The sequence below is a fragment of the Oxyura jamaicensis genome, chromosome 1, assembly GCF_011077185.1.
Source record: "Oxyura jamaicensis isolate SHBP4307 breed ruddy duck chromosome 1, BPBGC_Ojam_1.0, whole genome shotgun sequence".
Taxonomy (NCBI): Eukaryota; Metazoa; Chordata; class Aves; order Anseriformes; family Anatidae; genus Oxyura; species Oxyura jamaicensis.
In genome coordinates this window covers 19,489,355-19,509,085 of record NC_048893.1, presented here as the reverse complement: position 1 = coordinate 19,509,085, position 19,731 = coordinate 19,489,355, and the positions used below count along the sequence as shown (strand labels likewise).

General features: G+C 40.6%; 1 protein-coding gene across 1 annotated transcript; it reads left to right on the top strand.

Annotated features, from left to right (window-relative positions):
- Nucleotides 1–212: 212 nt before the first annotated feature.
- Nucleotides 213–5,060, top strand: PIM3 (Pim-3 proto-oncogene, serine/threonine kinase). The gene is made up of 6 exons (XM_035337867.1): nucleotides 213–646; nucleotides 960–1,069; nucleotides 1,186–1,236; nucleotides 1,528–1,891; nucleotides 3,133–3,309; nucleotides 3,470–5,060. Exons 1-6 carry the CDS (start codon nucleotides 562–564, stop codon nucleotides 3,652–3,654), a joined length of 972 nt encoding a protein of 323 aa, XP_035193758.1. The 5' UTR covers nucleotides 213–561; the 3' UTR covers nucleotides 3,655–5,060.
- The last annotated feature ends 14,671 nt before the right edge of the window (nucleotides 5,061–19,731 follow it).

The window sequence follows — 19,731 nt, the reverse complement described above, 5'->3', positions numbered from 1 at the left end:
ACAAGTAGTTCCCAGCCCCCCGCCTTTCCCCCCCGCCCGCCGGCGCGACGGGGCGGGCCGGGGACTCCGCAGCCCCCACCGCCGCACCGTGGGCGCTCCGTCGCGGAGGGGAGGAGGGGTCGGGCCGGGGCGGCGGGGAGAGGCGTTTCCACCCCCCTCATCCCCCCCATACACACACACCGCCTCCCCCGCGGAGGGATACCCTCTCGGCGCCGTCCGCGCTCTGCCCGCACCAAAATATTGGGAGTTAAGAGGCGGCTCCGCGGCGCCGCCGGCTCAGAAGCGCGCGGGCAGGCAGGGCGGCGGCGCGGCTCCTGCGCCCAGCCCGCTCCCCGCCGCCACCGCACCGCCACCACACCGCAGGGCCGGCTTTCGGACGCGGCCGCCGGCTGGAAGAAGCCCTTTCGCCGCCGCCGCCGAAGGACGAGGAGGGGGACTTGGCGCGGGTCCGTGCCGGGGAGGCCGTTGGTGCCCGCCGCAGGGCCAACAGGGAAGTCCGGCGGAGGGTCTGGGCTCGGTGAGGAAGAGGAGGAGGACGCAGGGGGCTCCCCCACACGGAAGATGTTGCTATCCAAGTTCGGCTCGCTGGCCCACATCTGCAGCCCCGCCAGCATGGACCATTTGCCGGTGAAGATCCTGCAGCCAGGTACGGCGGGGCGCCGGGGGCTTCCCCCGCGGGCGGCCCCAGCCCCGTGGCCGGCGCCACGCAGCCGCCCGAAACTTGGGGCTTTACCCTTTTTATTACGATTTTTTTTATATAACCGAAGAAGATTTTTGAGGAGGAAAAAAAAATGCCTCGTGCAGAATTAGGGCGACGCGTCCAGCGGACGTGATCGGGGGGGGGGGGGGGGGGTTATATATATATTATTATTATTATTTTATTATTTATTTTTTAAACCTAATTTTCGCCGAGGCGTAGCCCGGTCGCTAACGCCGCGCTCTCCCTTCCGTTTCCCCAGTGAAAGTGGAGAAGGAGCCGTTCGACAAAGTGTACCAGGTGGGCTCCGTGCTGGGCAGCGGCGGCTTCGGCACCGTCTACGCGGGCAGCAGGATCGCTGACGGCTTGCCGGTGAGGCGCGGGGCGGCTCGGCGGGGGCTCTCGGCGGGCTGCGGGCACGGGCAAGCCCTTCCCTGCCCGGCCCCGCCGCTCACCGTCCCTCCTTTCCCCCCCTCCTCGCCCCGCAGGTCGCCGTGAAGCATGTGGTGAAGGAGCGGGTGACCGAGTGGGGCACGATTGTAAGTACTTCATTTTTATTAATTTTGTTTTGGGGGCGGGGGGCTCCGTCGGGGCTATTGTGTGGGCGGCGGGGCTCGCCCCGCCCGCCGGCGCGGTGTCTGCGTCGGGGGGAATTTGGCGGGGGTTCGCCGCCGCAGCGCCGCGCCCGCCCCTCGGACTGCGGCAGCAGAGGAGCCACCCCGCGGGGCGGTGGTGGTGGCGGTGGGTGGCACTGCCCTGCCTTGCCTCGTCCTGCCCTGCCTTGCCTGCCACCCCCGAGTGACCCGCTCGCCTCCCCTTTCTCTGCCCAGGGCGGTGTCATGGTGCCCTTGGAGATCGTCCTCTTGAAGAAGGTGGGCTCTGGCTTCAGGGGGGTCATCAAGCTGCTGGACTGGTATGAGCGTCCCGATGGCTACCTGATTATCATGGAGCGGCCTGAGCTGGTGAAGGATCTCTTCGACTTCATCACGGAGAAGGGAGCCCTGGACGAGGACACAGCTCGCGGGTTCTTCCGGCAGGTGCTGGAGGCGGTGCGCCACTGCTATGGCTGCGGTGTGGTGCACCGGGACATCAAGGACGAGAACCTGCTGGTTGACCTCAGGACAGGCGAGCTGAAGCTAATTGACTTCGGCTCAGGGGCCATCCTCAAGGACACAGTCTACACTGACTTTGATGGTACGTGCCCTCCTTGCCCGGGGCAGCCTGGCCACGCCGTGCTGAGTTTGGCCAGACCCCACGCCCCTCCCAGGGCGATGTCTTATAGCTGCTGCTTATCCTGTTTCTGGCGCCTCCAAGTAGCAAGGGCGCCTCTGACACAGCGGTTCATATCAGGTCTATCGGTAATGGAAACCTTTGGACCCGAAGCAGCTTAGGGTGTTCAGTTGCGTAGGAAAGAAGCAATTCCAGGCAGTGACGCAGCAGTTTATATTTCCCTGTCTTGGAAAAAGCTTTTTTTTTTTTTTTCCTAGAGGGCGATCTGTTTACATGGAGGCTTCACCAGTGTCGGATGTTTCCATGTGTGGATATGCAGTTTTTACATGCAGTGCTTTTTTTAACTCAAAGCGATAGCTCTCCCCCTCCCTTTCCGTTGGTGTCCTGGAAATCCCGCATTGCAGATTTCAAAGTGATGGGATAAATACGCTCCCTGCAAATAACATGATACTAGCTTCATGGTCGGACTTGATGCATTAGAAATGGGAAATCTGAAAATAGGCTTGCACATGATAGAGGATATTTTCCCTTGCCCTTTGAATGTGACTGCTGTAACCAAGGGATTTTTTTTTTCTGACCTCCATCCTCAGCTGCTGCACTTAACATCTGTTTGTTGTGAAACCTGAACCCCTAGGCCACGTGACCTTCAGCATCACAAATTCTCGTTTTTGTTTGGTATCCAAGGAGCACCGCAGGCAAAGAGAGGGCGGGTTAAAAAGGCTGCTGCAGAGAAGCACGGGGCCTATAAAAAAAATAATAAAAAAAATACAAACTGTAAGCAGCCTTATTTTGTTTACTGACCAGTGGAATTGGATAAAGCAGATTATCCCTGTGTAATAAGGCAGACCTGAGTTTCACCTTCTCGACTCCCTCTCTTCTCCTCCCCGACAGCCCCCTTTGTCCTTTTGTGTCTATTTTTGGTGTGATGCTGCAGACGCCACGTGGTCAGTGAAAGGGAGCTCGCCTTAGTAAACAGTCAGCTGATGGCAGCCCTGTTATTCCTTGCAACAGAATAGCACAACCGGATGGTTGATGGTGTAACTTCACAGATGACCTGAAGTTACACCACTAATAGTTTGGGGCCATAAAAAAAAATCAGTTTTTTTTTTTTTTTAATGATTCCAAACGATGAACTTAATTTAGCCCTAGTAGAGCTACTTGAAGAATGGGAAAGCACTAATCCTTGACATTTTTCCTGCTTTTAGGAACGAGAGTATACAGCCCGCCAGAGTGGATCAGATACCACAGATACCACGGGAGGTCAGCGACAGTATGGTCTCTGGGAGTTCTGCTGTATGATATGGTTTGTGGAGACATCCCTTTTGAGCAAGATGAAGAAATCTTGAGGGGAAGATTATACTTCAGAAGGAGAATTTCACCTGGTGAGTTGTGGGGGGGGTATTGAGTGGGAACTTTTTTTTAGAACTTTTTTTTTTTAAGATTATCTTGAATTTACAGAACTTATTTGTCTGGGTGGGTTGGCTGGTTGTTTTCCACGACAGTCTCTTTTCTGATCTATAATTTCTTCTTTGCTTGTTTCAGAATGTCAACAGCTGATCAAATGGTGCCTTTCACTGAGGCCTTCAGACAGACCAACACTTGAGCAAATTTTTGACCATCAATGGATGCACAAATCTGAAGTAGTGAAGTCTGAGGACTGTGACATAAGGCTACGGACCCTTGATACTGATGTATCGAGCACAAGTTCAAGTAATGAGAGTCTGTGAATTACTAAGGACCTCGCACTGGGAGGGGAGCTACAAGCAGAAAGACCACAGTGCTGCTGCCAATACGTAGGAGGGGCTAGAAAAATGCATTCATTATTCTGTAGTTGAATCTTTGTCTGAGGGACTTGATTTTATTTTCCCCTTTTGCTGGTTTCTGCTTTGGAATGAGAGATTTCCTTTGGAAACGCTGATGTTTGGGAGTTGCAGGCCAGTACTTAGTCAAAGACTGACCTTATTAAGAAAGCAGTGACCTCTTGAATACATGGTAAACTTTTTTGCTCTCATAGAGCCTGGACTAGATTTTATTTGCTTTTGAGTGCCTTTTTGAAAGCTGCTTCAGTGGGACTTTCTTTTTTGAGCTGTGTATGTCCAAAGAAGATCCAGTTCATTATAGGAATTTGCTCCCTTTAGACCCAGTGCTGGAGGAAGCAGCTCCTATGATGCACTGGAGAACATGTTCGGTGATTGAATGAAGTAGTCCCATCCACTGGTGATGGAATACTTGAACACAGACATTTCACTCCTGCCCCCTGCCCTTTCCAAATCCAACCCACCTCTGCTGCTCAAAATATTTCCTATAGCCTGCACAGAAATATGAACAGGTATATCAGCTTTTTATCATGAAACATTTATTCATGTTTCCTTTTATCATCTCTACCACTGGGCATGAGAAGCCCCTTTCTCAACTCCCCCTGGCCTTTTGTCACCCTGCGAGTCTTAAAAGTATGTATGGGCATGTTGAATGCACAAACAATGCAATATTCAAGGACTTTACTTTTTTATTTCCATACCTGTATAATGTGTTTATGTAAACTTGGTTTTCCCATGTACTATACAGTTATTTATTGTTTGAAGCTTAGAAGACCTCCCACAGGTTTCAGCTGTGGCTATTTATTTGGTTAATTTATTTGGTTAGAGTTACTCAACACTGTGCTTTCCCCTCCTCCTCCCCATGGGAATTCTAGTGGTTTGCCCATGGCACTTTTTTTCTGCATTCCTGTCAACTTTTGTTTAAAAAAAGAAAAAAGACAAAAAATATTTCTGACCTTATCAATTTTTGTTGGAAGATGAAAAATTGTTGTACAAAGTCTAATTTAAGGGAAATAGAGTGACTTTTTAAAGTTAGTCAGTATGCCTTTTGTCTGGTATTGTACCAGAAATGTAAAGTAATGCTGTTTGGAAAGGTTTTAAATTATTGACATTGTACAGTCTCCGTGCATTGGCTCTGGAAGGTAGAGTGGCAGAGTCATAAACCTTAATTTATTTTAATAGCTGTGTTTCTGTGATCTGGTTGCATTTATGCAGCTTGGATTTGGATTTTTTTCTTCTGTTTAACAGTGTGAAATGTATGGAGATCATATTTTTTATACAGGTATTTCAATTAAACTTTTTTTGTATATAACAGTTCTGTGTGTGTATGCGCTCACTTTTGTTTTCACCATTACTCTTGAATCCACCTGGGGAACAAGTGTTCTGTTAATGAACTTAACTTGTGAAGGCCTGCACTGTCTGACCTGGAGTTGATAGGCCTATGCTATTAACTGGTGCCCGTTTTGTAAGAATTAAGCAATCCCTCATCTTGACTGTATCTACTTCTTGATCACCATATTTGATGTTGAACTGCAATAGCTATACAATGCGGCAGCACTAAGGGCCTACCTGAAGGGAATTGGCCCGTGATTATGTATTTTTAACTCTGTAAACACTGAATAACTGAAATACCACTGTACTCATTGTCCTTAAACATAACAAAGAACCATTTTTGTACTTGCTCATGGTGACTGTTTTCATAGTTGACTTGTTTACTTTCCATTACATTCTATTTCCTTCCTTTTGCCCCTTCCTATTGGGGGTGGAAGAGAACTGCCTGTGAAAACACCAGAGTTCTTGGAGAGCTGGGTGCCTGATTTCTTTCAATTTCTCATTATCAGAAATGCCCAGTGTATCGAATCGGTCCATGAAGTACTTGGGGAACATGTGAGATTCTCACCCATAGCCAAGGCAAGAGAAATACCCTCAGCATTCATCTTTGTATGTTGAGAGTCAAGTCCTGCAGATTACTGAGTTCATCCTGGTTTCTGTAAAGCTGGTGCCTGTTGACCTGACGTGGTCTTTTTGTGGGGGTGGTGATGATTACAGGGTTTAATTACCCCAGAGGGATCTGTAAGGTACATTTAAGTATGTGTTCAGTCATTTAAAGATGCTTTGTAGTATTAATAGTAAAAGGCTAGGCTTAAAAATCTGTTGGGTTTGCATTATTTCCCTTTCTGCTCATCTACTATTATTTTGGTTCCCTGTGGGGAATATCTCACTTGCTGACATCACATCAAGCTTGTGATGCTAACTAGTTTAGACTCAAAATGCCACTGAATAGCAGGAGGTAAAGCAGAAGGGGGAAAGACCATTTGTGTATGCAGTTTCCGGATGACATGGGGGGAGGGTAGGTAGTTTTTTCTTGTCCATAGAGAGTTCAATTGTCAGTTTTGTCCATCAACTTGACTATTTCCTATTTTTTTTAACCTGCAAACTGCTTTTCAATTTTAGAATTCTCAAGTTTTTTTATCAAAATCTCTGTGTATTAAGTGCATTCCCTGCAAAACTCACATATACATGAAAACACTTATTATTGCAATTACACAGATGAAAGATTTTGCAGTTAATATTGCTGGGGGTGGTCACACTATCCTGTCCTAAGAGTAGAATGCTTAAAAGTGAAGGTTGGGAGTTGTAATTGATTATCTTTCGCTTAAGAGGAGGGACACAGATAAACTGGAGGAGGGATGATCCCAGTGCCTAGTGCAGATCTTTAGGGAAGCATGTTTCTAACCACAAGTAGTCCCTGGAGAAATTCCAGTAGCTGATGATAATTAACATCTTCCACTCCAGTGGCTTCACATGCTCACAGCTGTTGAGAGTGGTGGTAGCGACCGTGAGGGTGAGCTTCAAGAGGCTACCGGGAAAGCAATTCTAAAAATAAATTTGTAAAGCTGTTGTTGATTGCTGAACTGGGTGCTTTCAAAGTTTCCACAGGAGTCTATTTTACTCTATTTTACTCTCCTTGCTCTCACAGGGAAATGCTGTTGAAGCATTCTGTTTTGCAACATAAAAAAAAAAAAAAAAAAAAAAGCTTTTCACCTTTTGCTACTGAGGCAAAATGCATTAAAAGGATAAAGGTCAAAAGGACACGGGTGCTGGTGCTGACTCCCCTCTGGGATTAGTTCAACATAAAAGGTATACTTTCAGTACTGCAAAAGCAGCTTTCATCGTGAAACTCCCCTGTACACTAATAGAAGACACGTGGCTGAAACAACATATACCGAAAGTAATGATTTGTAAAAATAGCTTTTCATTACAGTTGAAAGTTGGAAAATGATGTGTTAATATAGTTCCATTAGCAGAGTGTTACTGTCAAACTGAGCAAGTCAGTGACAGGTCTTGGTTTCTCCTGCACTTCTATCTGTTATTATTTTGATATCATCGAATGTTTCTACTCTGGGATCCTCCTCTTTATACTGTCTCTGCATACTTGGTTGGTTTTCCACAGAACAAACCTTGAAAAGGAGAATTCTGCAGATCATTCAAAACATTACTTAAATTGTAACCTGGTTCAACCTTGACAAATTGATGTAGCTACAATCACACCTATGCATGAATGTATGCTACTAGCTTCATAACAGGTATTTCAAATATTCTCCAGTGATGAAAGATTCTTAACAACATAGTATTTTGTGTAATTAATCTCCCTAATATATATATATATATATAGTATGAATGCAAAAGCATACACTGGCTTATTTATTTATTTATTTATTTATTTATTCAGTTAACTAAGCCTGTATTTACTGAAGGAAACAAAAAAGACCCTTTAAAAATAAATAAAAAATCAAAGGGATGTTAGAAAGATTGACAAAGTTGTGTTCTCACCAGACTCTTATGGCCACTTTCAGTGGTTTACTGACCTCTGTTGGTGAAATTAAAGTATATGTTCTGAAAATAATGCATACATTGGAAAGAGGGATTTTTAAATATTGCTGACTGATATTTTTAGATATAGAAGGATATGGTTAACTCTTAAATGTCCCATAAACTTTGAAAGGCTACCATTTTGAAAAAGAAATAAATAAAAAAAAAAGTGAATATGAAAATAGATTTTTATTTTATTAACCTATTTGGGCAATGCTAAGGTACAAGCAGTTGGTGAAAATGTAGCTGTCGGAAGAGAGGAATTTGAATTAAAAGGCTGTCAACTCAGTGTCTGAAGCTGAAGAGACAGCCTGCCCAGTGAGCTCCCAGTCACTTACATTACTCTTGGCATGAACATTTACGAGCATATTGGCCCTCATTCTGCGACATCATTCCAGCCACGATGGGAAGCACTTGTCCTCTGCCATACAGATGGGCAGTAATTCTCAGTAGCATAACTAGATAACATTACAGAACATTGTGGTCCCATCAGTTTATTACCAGTCTAATCTTCCTACTAACAACGGTGATGCTACTATTGGTGACAGAAGGTAATATGGTGACATTTCAGTTTCATCCCGCTACACAGCTTTTCTGATATTGTGGCTTGCTGTACTTGTAAATTTGTGATCACTTAGTTTCATGGTTAACTGTGCTTGAAAAAATATGTATTTGCCTAAGGGGTTCCTTCAGGTAGCTGATATACCACATGTATTAGGCTTTGGTTGTATTGTAGAACTGATTAATAAATTGATAAGGAAGCCATAAAACCATGCAACTAAAGATAAATTTAAATTGGTATTTAGAGAGAATTCCTAATTAATTTCAGAGGAATTAATCAATTCCTAATTAATTTCAATTAATTTCTCAAAACTGATGAATTCATGTGGATCAATAAAAAATATGGGCAGAGAGACATAACAGAATGTTATATGCTGAATATCAGTTGCACTACAGAACCCCCAGAACTGGAAAATAATAAGGCAAAATGAAGAGCAGCAGCATAAATACATGAAACTATTGCATAGATTTCCTCAGCTAGCAATGCCACTCCTTCTGTTCCAATAAATTTAAAAGGTATTCAATCTTTTGCGTCTTTTGCTGCTCAAAATCCTGCTATTGTTTTTAATATGACCTGGCACACTTGAATGTTAAGAAATATTATGTGGTTTCCCAATATCTATTAAAATTTTCACATTTGTATCTCAGATGCTAGAACTTGCTTTTCCTTGAGAATCCAATGAAGGAAATATTTGCATATGGAAACATTATGCTTACATAATAATATAAATTCAATATAGGTCTCAGATTAGCTGTGTTTAAGCTTTAATTAATATGGTCTTAGTAGGAATGCTATCTATTCTTGCTAATACTCTGCTAATTCACTATACAAACCATTATGTAAAAAGCTGCTTATAGTAGTCCAGTAAGAGAATTATTGGGACACATACTTTAACTTGCACTTGTCTGTGTTAAACCTTGAAATTACATTTGAGTCACGGGCAACAGAGGTAGATCTATGTGGTTCTTTATTTACTATTAATGACTCAGCAATCACTTTCATTCTACAAGTAGGTGTAACAAAAGATTGTAGAAAATTATACTAAAAATTGAAAGATACTTTGCTCTCAGAATTCTGGAAAATGTTTTATAATTTTGTGAAACATGCCATCATATAACTAGTTGGATTTTGTTTTATATATGTTCTACAGGAAAAATCAGTTGAAATAAAAGGTTTTGCTTGAAACACCACTTTTATTTATTGTAGATAGTCAGTTTTCAAGGTTAAACTTTGTGTTTCTTTACTTTTTTTGTTCCCTTATTTTAGGCCAGGAAAACTTAGACAACAAAAATCAGTCTACTCCAGTTAAAAATATAAATATATTATCAATTCCATTCTATGACTTTGTTTTTTGTTTGTTTGTTTGTTTGTTTTACTCCTTCTGTTAGTTGTTTCTTTCTTTTTCAGGTGGTTTTATTTCTTTTCCAAGTTTCAAATTCCCATAAAATCATGAAATGGAACAGTTTCTTTCAAATCATCCTATGGAAAGGTGTACATTAATAGCTGGCAAATATTACCAACATCACAAACTCTACAAAGATTTCCCTGTTGTTTAAATACCTGTGTCATAACAAAAGACTTACAATATACAGATTTTCATTAGCATAGAAAAGGATAACAAATTTCAGCTTTCTGGTCTATTTTCTGAGGTAAATAGCTAGCAAAATGAACCCACAGGAAGACAGATCAGGTCTTCCTGATTCTGCAAGGAAGAATTTTATGTCTGTAAAAATAGTTGAACGCCAGAATAAACTGACTGCAGAGTATATCAGATCAGCATTTTTCATAAATCATCTAGGAATTCTTGTTCCTGCCTTGATGAAAGTACAGCCAATTTAGAAATACTAGGGATTTTATCAGCCTAATGCTCATGAGTTTAGAAAAGTAATAATAATAATAATAATAATAATAATAATTCAGTCCACAATGCTCATTCTGCTTGTTGAACCAATATAAAATTTGTTGACAGTGCCCCTTTTGCTACTGGCAAAACATTTTATAATGCACATTTGACCTAATCAATAGAAGTAGTGACAGAGACTTTTTCATGATGGTGAGGGTATGGGGTTACTGACCTTTTCTCAAAGCCAACATCAGCTAAACTGTTCCTCCCTCACACCATCCTTTCCTTTTGCTGACATTCAAATCAATAGACTGATCTCTGTGATAATGATCCAGACTAAGTGAGGGAATATGCACAACAGCTTGGGACCGGCATGTGGAGGTAGAGAGATTTTATTGCAGAAGAAAAGATATGTGTAATATCAGGCTTAATTTTCTCTAGTTTATACCATCAAAGGAATCCCATAGTTTCTATCTTATAAATTATGCAACAAAAAATTTAAATTTACAAAGAATGTTGACAAATCCTACTATTTTTAACATTGCATGCAATCTATTTTAGATGCTTTTATTTTATTTATTTATTTATTTTTTTCAGATTAGGTGCTGAGCACCTGCTTGACAGGCATGCAGTACCTCACCTCCTGATAAAGCAGAAGAACTTCGATCACTTGGAGTCTTGTAAAGATTACAATGTAATTCATGAATATTTTTGCACATCTTGGTATTATGCCCTACTTTTTAACCAGCTTCACAGGTACAATTGTAAATGAGAAAATACATTAAACATATCAGAACAGCTAATAATGACACTTTTCAGCTATGCACACACATAAAACAGTTGCAGTGATAAGAGCAACTCATCCACATGCAGATGAGTTGAGAGATCAAAATTGCATTTATGGTTTTATGCCAAGATCTACGATTTCCCTTTTCTATGTCATTTTCAGTTTCAGCAGCAAATATAATCTCATTTGTCTTCTCTAGGGTACTTCTACCGATACTCATAATATAACATATTGTATTCCAGTATACTTAAAGGAAAACTACAAAAAATGATCTTGGAAGTCTTGATTAATCCCTGTGTAAACCATGAACTTTGAGTGCATTTTAAAGATACACTGTTCTCCAGTCTAGTGCTTATTGTTGTGATCCACTCAAGCAGCTCTGACTGCTGAGTATCATCACTTCCCTGACAATTCCTAGCCAAAGTGCTCCTGGTGGCATAGGATCCAATTCTCCAGTTCTTGGGTAAAATAATAATAATAATAATAATAAAATAATAATAATTTAAAAATACATTAATATCCAGGGGAACTTTGTCTGTGTAATGATTACAGGATTATCTCTTATTTTGTGACAGAAGAGTGGATGTCCTAGAGACAAAATCACAGAATGGTTGGAAGGGACCTCAAAGATCATCTTGTTCTAACCCCTCTGCCATGGGCAGGGACACCTCCCTCTAGATCAGGTTGCCCAAAGCCACATCTAGCCTGGCCTTGAACACTTCCAGGGATGAGGCATCCACAGCTTCTCTGGGCAACCTGTGCCTGTGCCTCACCACCCTCTGAGTAAAGAATTTCTTCTGAATATCTAATCTAAGTCTAGCCTTTTTTAGTTTAAAACCATTACACCTTGTCCTGTCACTACACTACCTGACAAAGAGTACCTCCCCAGCTTTTCTATAAGCCCCCTTCAGATACTTGAAGGCCGGTCTCCCCAGAGCCTTTTCTTCTCGAGGCTGAATAACCCCAATTCCCTCAGCCTTTCTTCATAGGAGAGGTGCTCTAGCCCTCTGATCATCTTTGTGGCCCTCCTCTGGACTCATTCTAATACATCTATGTCCTTCTTGTGCAGGGGGCCCAAGAGATGAACACAGTGCTCCAGGTCAAAGTACTCCAAGGGAATAAGAAATGCTGAAACTGTAAAGAAAACCCTCTACTGCAGTGTTGAAACTCCATAGAGAGAGGAGAAAGGAAATCCTTATTTCTTTCAAAAGCCAGAGCTGCATCCTTCTGTAAGACAGAAAATAGAGCTATTTGGAAAGCAAGGGAAAAGTAACTTGGGAAAAAAAAATAATAAAACTCTCTGTAAAAGTAAGGCCTGGATGTCAGTTTTGTTAATACCACAAAGAATAGTTACTTGTGAGGTCTTGCTTCCCAGCCTTTTACTGTGAGAAAGTGCTCATAACAGTGTTTGCAAAAATTGCTGCCACTCTTTTCCTGTTTCTCTCTTTAAACAGAGTTCATTTCACAAACCAAGCACATGATGCAGCTTCTATTACGATCAGTGACAAACTCCTACTGATAGAGGTGAGAATGTGTCAGTCTCACTTACAGATCAGAAAATACTTTCATATTCTTTACTAAGTTGCATTTTACTAATTAATATTGTATTTATCAACTAAAATCCACAATGGTAAAAACTGTACTGATGTCAATGGTCTTTTTCACCCATGGAGTTTACAGAACATTTAGAAACTTCATAGATTAATTATAAATATGTGTATGATTAAATCCCTTCACGAGCCTCTCACTAACACCTTATAGGAAACCTTTCCCAATCCCAGAACAAAGTAATATGGTTGATGGCACTGAACATTTAGCCAAGTTATTAAAATAAACAAACAACTTTTTTTTTTATCTTCTAGAACTTCAGTTCTCTGCATTTTATTCTAATCCATACTTTCTTAGGCCTTTGCTTTTCCAGCTTCTGGTAAAATCTGCTGATGAAGAGTTAAATGTTGAAAATAATTTTAGAATCTAGTGAATCTCCATATGGGTAAATTCAGTACTTGATCACAATTTCTTACCTCTGTCTGTAGGTAGTAACACCAAAATACTTGATATAATATGTTCATTCTGACCACTGGAAAACTTTGTATCTGATTGCTGTCAATTTTGGGTGACATAAGACTGTGTTCATATGTACAGTAATATAATTTACTAATATTTCATACCAGTTTTGTAAGACTCCTGAAATGAACAGGTTAGCTCAGATGAAGCAACTAAACAACATAAATGGTGATTACCAAAGCAATATTAAAAAATCTTAAAGAATTACTTAACAGAAACAACATAATCAGATGTGTGCATGAAATACTGCCCCCCTTTCAGATAGCCACTACAAACTTGTGTGGCACTTGAGACAAGCTACAATGGAAGACACTTTAAATGACTTGGGAGACAATAAAACATCCAATGGCTTGGTACTGTCTTTTTGCAGGGAAAAATCACATTTCTCTTTGCAGAAATAAAGTCTTTGTTCTAGAATACTGCATTTGCTGCTGCTAAAATACAGGTTAATTGTTTGCCAGTTGGCTGAGACATGTAGAAAAACACAAACATTTGTGTTCAATTGGTCATGAAATATCTAGATTAACATTTACAGAGCTGTTAGTTAACTCAAGTTAATTGGCAATCAATTCACTGCAAAAGAGGAGCAAAAAGTCCAGATCCATGGACTTGGCTAACAGTTCTCAGTTGTCTTCTTAAGCTTTTTCCCAATTAAACTTTCCTAGGTACATTTTTAAGCTAACACCTATTTGAGGAAAATGGGTACTAAAATGTGAGTCAATTTCTCTCTTTCTCTTTTTATTAGTTTTATACAAGGCCTGTTTGGGGACATCCATTCAAATACCTATGGTATCAATTTTGCTGGAATGGCCTCAGCAAGGCTAGATGAAACCATGTTCTAGGTGAGTAGGTGAGTGCATCCTGAAGCAAGCCATGCCTCAGAGCAGGGTGTCACCTTTCCCCACCCACCTACTCACACCCCTCATAAGACATCTCTGGTGGATGGCTCTCATGTATATCTGCACGTACATTTGCCCTTAGAAGCTGGATGGGTTATTTAAAAAGCAATTTGTAGCAAAATTATTATTAATAGTAATGATAATCTAAACATATGCTTTGAAGCTGCAGTAATTTTGTCCATTTCAAATAAGTAAATGACGTTAATGAATTTCATAAACTGAAGAAAAATCACACCAGCTTCTTGTTCTGAATACAGCCTGTTTAAAACTATGGAGCAGCTATTTGAGACAGATTTCCCCACACGTACTTTTCAATCTAAACAACCTAAAAACAGGATAGGGTATGTTGTGCAGATTTTGACCACAAGCTGGCCTGCATATGCCACTGTAATTTATACAGTTGATTACCTTCCACTTTCTCAAGGATATTAACTTTTTTTTTTTTTTTTTTTTTTTTTTCATTTCCAGTAATTAATTCTCTGTAAAGAGTGACTGAAAACACTAAACAAAAGCATTTAATCAGAAATTATTAGAGTTGGCTTGTCAGTCGTCTGTTAATCACCATTCATTTTTGTATAAGGAATGAAAATTTTATTAAACCTTATACTTAATTAAAACATATTGTTTCCGTAGCAGATTGGAAAGTACTGTCATCTGTTTAGACTTGTATCCTAAGATTCATTAAGAATTCATGTTTCCTGCAACATGCAGGCATTTATAAATTTATTCTGTTGGGATCTGTATGGAGGTACAAAGGGTGATGGTTGTAGCACAGTGAAGTATTCTTTTATTGAAGGCCTTCCACAACCTCACCATAATGCAGACTGACAACGCAGTGAAGGAATACTAATGAAAGTGAAAGGGCTGAAAACTAGAAAGTGGAGAATAGTGAGGAAAAAAAATTGCTTCACAGATTTTAGAATTCTTATAGTCTGATCTTGTGAGTGATATAAGCACTAGAATGTTGTACAATCATTCCTGCTTGTCTTTATTACAATACTTATATATGTGTAAAAAAAAAAATAATAAAAAAAAATGTATATTTGGCACATCTAAAGAAGTGACTACAGCAGTTTGTTCAAAGTTAATGAAGCCAGATTGCTTAGGTCTAACATTCCTCCAAAGAGTCAGAAGGGAAAATGCAGAAAAAAATGACAATGACTGATTGCTGTTTATTATTAGAGTATTAGAGCAAGGTGCAAAGACTTGCAAAACACTGCCTGTTTTCAATGTCTGTTTACATATGTTGGCGTCCTGCTGCATCGTCATTATGTAGCAACATGTAAGAGGTGTGTATCTCATTACTTTTCTTTCCGGGCAGAATTTTCTATGGCCTCTAAGTATTTGCCAGAAAGTAAAAGACACTGCTGTATCCAGAAAGATGACTGAGCCACAGTCAGCCATTTGGCCAAAGCTGAGATTGAATCGGCTTGTTAGACTAAGTGGAAAAATAAGGAAATATCATTGTTATACATTGTAGGACCTTGCTGTTATCTAGCTTGCTATTTATTACCCCATCCCTGCCTGTTCCTTGGCCCAGACTTTACATTTGGCTCTGTGGATTTCTTGACTCTTCACCACTTCCTTCACCATTTTTGCACCACAAATTGTAGTTTGGTGTATCCTTTGGCTTTCTTGGTTTCTGTCTTTTGCCTCTGTTGCTGACACCAGCAATTTGCCTACAGCATTCACTCCCCAGGTGTATTGTTGCTGGGATTACAGGGATTGAAGGGATTGTACCATGAACATATGGTCAGATGCAACAGTAACAAGTGTGGTGCTTCACCAACAGTCAGAAGCAGATGTAGGTAAAAAGGCATTAACATTTTATATTATTGCTATTTAACATTAATAACTATTGATTACGTAAGTAACATAGCTGATCCTAAGAATGAATCACAGCTTTACTATTAATCATTTGCAGTCCAGGAAGACAAACAGCAGGCAAAGTGTAGGGGGAGAGGGATGAATATATTTTTTAAAAACAAATGCCATCTATTTCCATTGGCTCTCTGCCTAACCATTATTAACTTGCAATAGTTTGTAGGCATCCAAGTTGAATCTTCTTCCTGCTGTTACTGGAAATTTTTTCTTGGCTCAGATATTTCCTTTTAAATTCAACATAATGTTATTACAACATCCACACTGATAGTCTAATCGTCAAAGGGTCAAAGCTAGAAAAGAGAAAGCTCAATCATATCAATGTGTATTGATACCTGAAGGGAGGGTGAAAAGAGGACAGCCAGCTCTTTTCAGTGGTGTCCAGTAACAGGACAAGAGGTAATGGTCACAAGCTGAAATGCAATAGGTTCCATCTAAACATCAGGAAACACTTTTTCTCTGTGAGGGTGACTGAACATTGGCACAAGTTGCCCAGAAAGATTGTGAAGTCTCTCTACTTTGACATATACCAAAACCATCTGGACATGGTCTTCTAGGTCGCCCTGCTTGAGCAGAGGGTTTGGACCAAATGACCTCCAGAGGTCCCTTCCAAACTCAACCATTCTATGATTCTGTGAAATTTGTTGATTGTCTGTTGGAGTAACTCACAGAGCCATCATTACTTTGTGATGCTGACTTTATATCTGTGACTAGCCTTGTCTAGGGATAACCAAATCTGCCTCTTACCCAATCATATCACAGGCATGTTTATTATTCCATGCCAGTCACACTTGTTTATTCCTGACATAGTCATGGCACTTATGACTCTTCATGTTGCCGTGACATATGACCCTTACACCATAAATATTCTTTTGTATTACGCAAGGGTATCACTACAGAAGGAGGATTATGTGAGGTCATGACTAGAGTCTGATCCTGCCTCATCTCCAGATGTACAAGCAGAAAACACTTGAGTAGATTAATATATAAGTGGCTTTTAGAGGCAACTGCCCCCTTGTTCTGACATTGCTAGGTGAACTGAAGGATTGGTGTTGCTAGATGGCCCCAATCTGTTCAATAACCATCTACATCAGCTTATAACAGGATAACCTTGGCCAAGAGCATCCAATGTAACCCGACTGCCTTTTCCACATACACAAGCACATTACTTTTTAATTTTAGGCTTGTACATTGACAGCTACCACACTTGGTCATAGTTGGAAGCTGATCTCATCTCCCCATCAACAACCAAAAGTACCAGTCACAGCAACAATGTCACTTCTAACAGGAAACTGGGCAAGCCACAGTTGCTCTGCTAAAACAGAAGACACAGAGAGAAAGAAAATGGTGATATGAGGAGGTTTATAGCGTGGACTTTACTTCTAGCTATCTAATGGACTACTCTGGTAGAATGGAGTTGCTGGAGGAGATTTTTCACTTCCTGATATGTTTCCAAATTTTGTAGCTTTATAATCTGACTACCATTTGTAGCAAAATCTCTAGTCTACCACACATGAGTTCTTCTTAAACCTATATGGACCTGTTGGATCTAGAAGAACTGATAATTCATGTAACAAACTTGACAGGAATGTGCCTCCTACACAGCTGATGTGCTGAATGAGGTCCCTTTTCTGTTTAGGCACCTTATAGATTGTACATCAAGTGATGATTCTGGTAATTCAAGGACTGAAACCAGCAAAATGTCTTCTAAAATCTATTGCATTTTTCATGTGGATGAATTCTTTGTTCTTTTACCCCGTATCTACAATTCTCAAAAAGAAAATTCAAACCATACCGCATTGTCAGGTTTTCCCTCCAACTCCCTACACTTTGCTATTGTCCCTGTTATCAGTGTTTTTACCTTGCTAGCATCTGGATTGCCAAGCTGGAATGAGAGAGAGGATCTCATCTTGGGACTCACCTATCCTGACTTTAGAAATTAATACTATAATAAAGCTGCTCTTAAATAATAAGAGCAGCTTGGCTTTCAGAAAAGTCAGTGCGCTGAAGCCAGGTAGTTCCATCCCTTTACTTGGAATCAGTGAAGTCCAGAAATTGTCATAATGATTATTTGTTGTATAAAGGAAAAACACCTATGAGAAAGAGTCTTGCCAGACCTGCCTTGGATACCTCCAGAGGACTGAGCAAAACCTATGAAATTAAATGTTAGAAAAATGCCAAGGGCATAGTGTAGGTCTGCCTTACTAGTGTAAGCTTCACAAGCCACTGGGGTTTGAGAGAGACCTGAGATTTGACTGGAACCCTCCTGTATAGTGACATTTAAAAAGAAAGATTATATCTCTGGATCCTTCTGCTCTCCCAAGGTAATAAATTAATGCTCAACTGCAGAAAAGCTCAGAAGGTGAGTGAGAATAACATGACTGTATGCTACAGACTATCAAGTGGTGAACACAGTGAGAGGAATATTGACAGAGTAACAGTGCGCAAGGGTAATGTCTTGGAAAATTCCTTTTATCACAGTTTTAGGGATCAGTCCTGCAAAGACTTTAAATGCTAATAACACATAATATCACTATCTAAAGTTCTGTCTAGACTTGGAGACTGAGGTCAGTTTGTCCTAGATTATGCAGATTTCAGGGTGATTAGATGAAGTCCATAGACTTTTTTTTTTTTTTTTTTTTTTCCTATTTATTTTTTTGTGTGATGTTAATGAAAAGGGTTCGTTAACATATAATTAATTCAGTAAACTCCTGTTCAGGTGCAAATGTAAAGAAGTGCTTGGTCTTTAACAGCAACAGCAAAAAGCTTATTCCTCAGAAGAATTCACTACTTCTTAAACTGTTAAGATTAGTGAAAGGAGGTCTCTTTATCTTGAGTGCTCAGTGGTAAAAAGATCTTGTTAATATCATTTCATTTACATCATCGGATCTTGAGCCTTTCCAGACTGTTAAAATCAGCAACATGTGAAAATGAGAGGGAGGTTTCAATGATTTGCTTTTCTCTCCAGTACCAAGAGGAGTCAGTCAAACTAATTTTAAGGTAATCAATGTAGTTTTGAACCACCACAGAACATGTAGCCAGTTTGGAAGAAATCAAGACTTAAAGAGAACTTCTCCAGTAGGTGTTAAAGTGTTCCAATCTTCTCAACAGAAGTTTCTCGCGAATGAAAACGCCCCTTAGAGATAGGTATAGAGAGAAACAACGCAGCTCTACGAGGTGTAAAGGGCTCTATTCATCTTGGTGGGTTCTCATCTTCCTTGCCTGTGGCCAAGGTCTTAAGATCTGCGATACCATCAGACTATTGTTAGCGACTAGCACTGTGGGGCATGTTGTTTATGCCATATACCTATGTATATCTTCAGATAACACCTACATCATATATGTTATTACAGTAAAAACAGGACTCAAATAATTTTAGTGTACCGAAGACCCCAGGCACTACAGTCTCAGCCCTCAACCTCTAGAAAACACTCAAGGTGCAGTGCTCCTTTCCCTGCCTTCCTCACCTGCCTCTACCTGAAAAGGTCGCTGGAACCTCTGAGGTCAGACTTGGAGAAAAGAGAGGACTTGACCCTGAGTGGCAAAGGAATTCCTAACCTTTTGTTTCCAACCAGAGAAATAGATGCAATAAGCTTCCTTCTCACTGCTGATCCAACTTTCCTTGGGGAGTAGAATAGAATAGAATAGAATAGAATAGAATAGAATAGAATAGAATAGAATAGAATAGAATAGAATAGAATGGAATAGAATAGAATGGAATAGAATAGAACAGAACAGACAAGGAGTTTAATTTTGTTGAGTTGAGCTGAGTTGAGTTGAATTGGGTTGAACTGAGTTGGAAGGATCATCAAGTCCAACAGCCTGAACACTAACCATTTCTTCTTCTGCTAACCAAAAGTTAAAGCATATTACTGAGGGCATTATCCAAATGTCTTTTGAACACTGACAGGCATGGGGCATCAATTACCTCCCTAGGAAGCATGTTCCAATGTTTGACGACCCTCACAATAAAGACATGTTTCCTAATTCAGCCTGTCATCAGTTACCATAGAGCAGAGACCAGCAACTCTGTCTCTGCTTCCCCTCCTCAGGAAGTTGTAGAGAGCAACAAGGT

Coding starts and splice junctions, on each gene's coding strand:
- PIM3 (XM_035337867.1), top strand. CDS start 562: ATGTTGCTATCCAAGTTCGGCTCGCTGGCCCACATCTGCAGCCCCGCC. Junction 647..959: donor GGTGAAGATCCTGCAGCCAG/GTACGGCGGGGC, acceptor CCGTTTCCCCAG/TGAAAGTGGAGAAGGAGCCG. Junction 1,070..1,185: donor GGATCGCTGACGGCTTGCCG/GTGAGGCGCGGG, acceptor CTCGCCCCGCAG/GTCGCCGTGAAGCATGTGGT.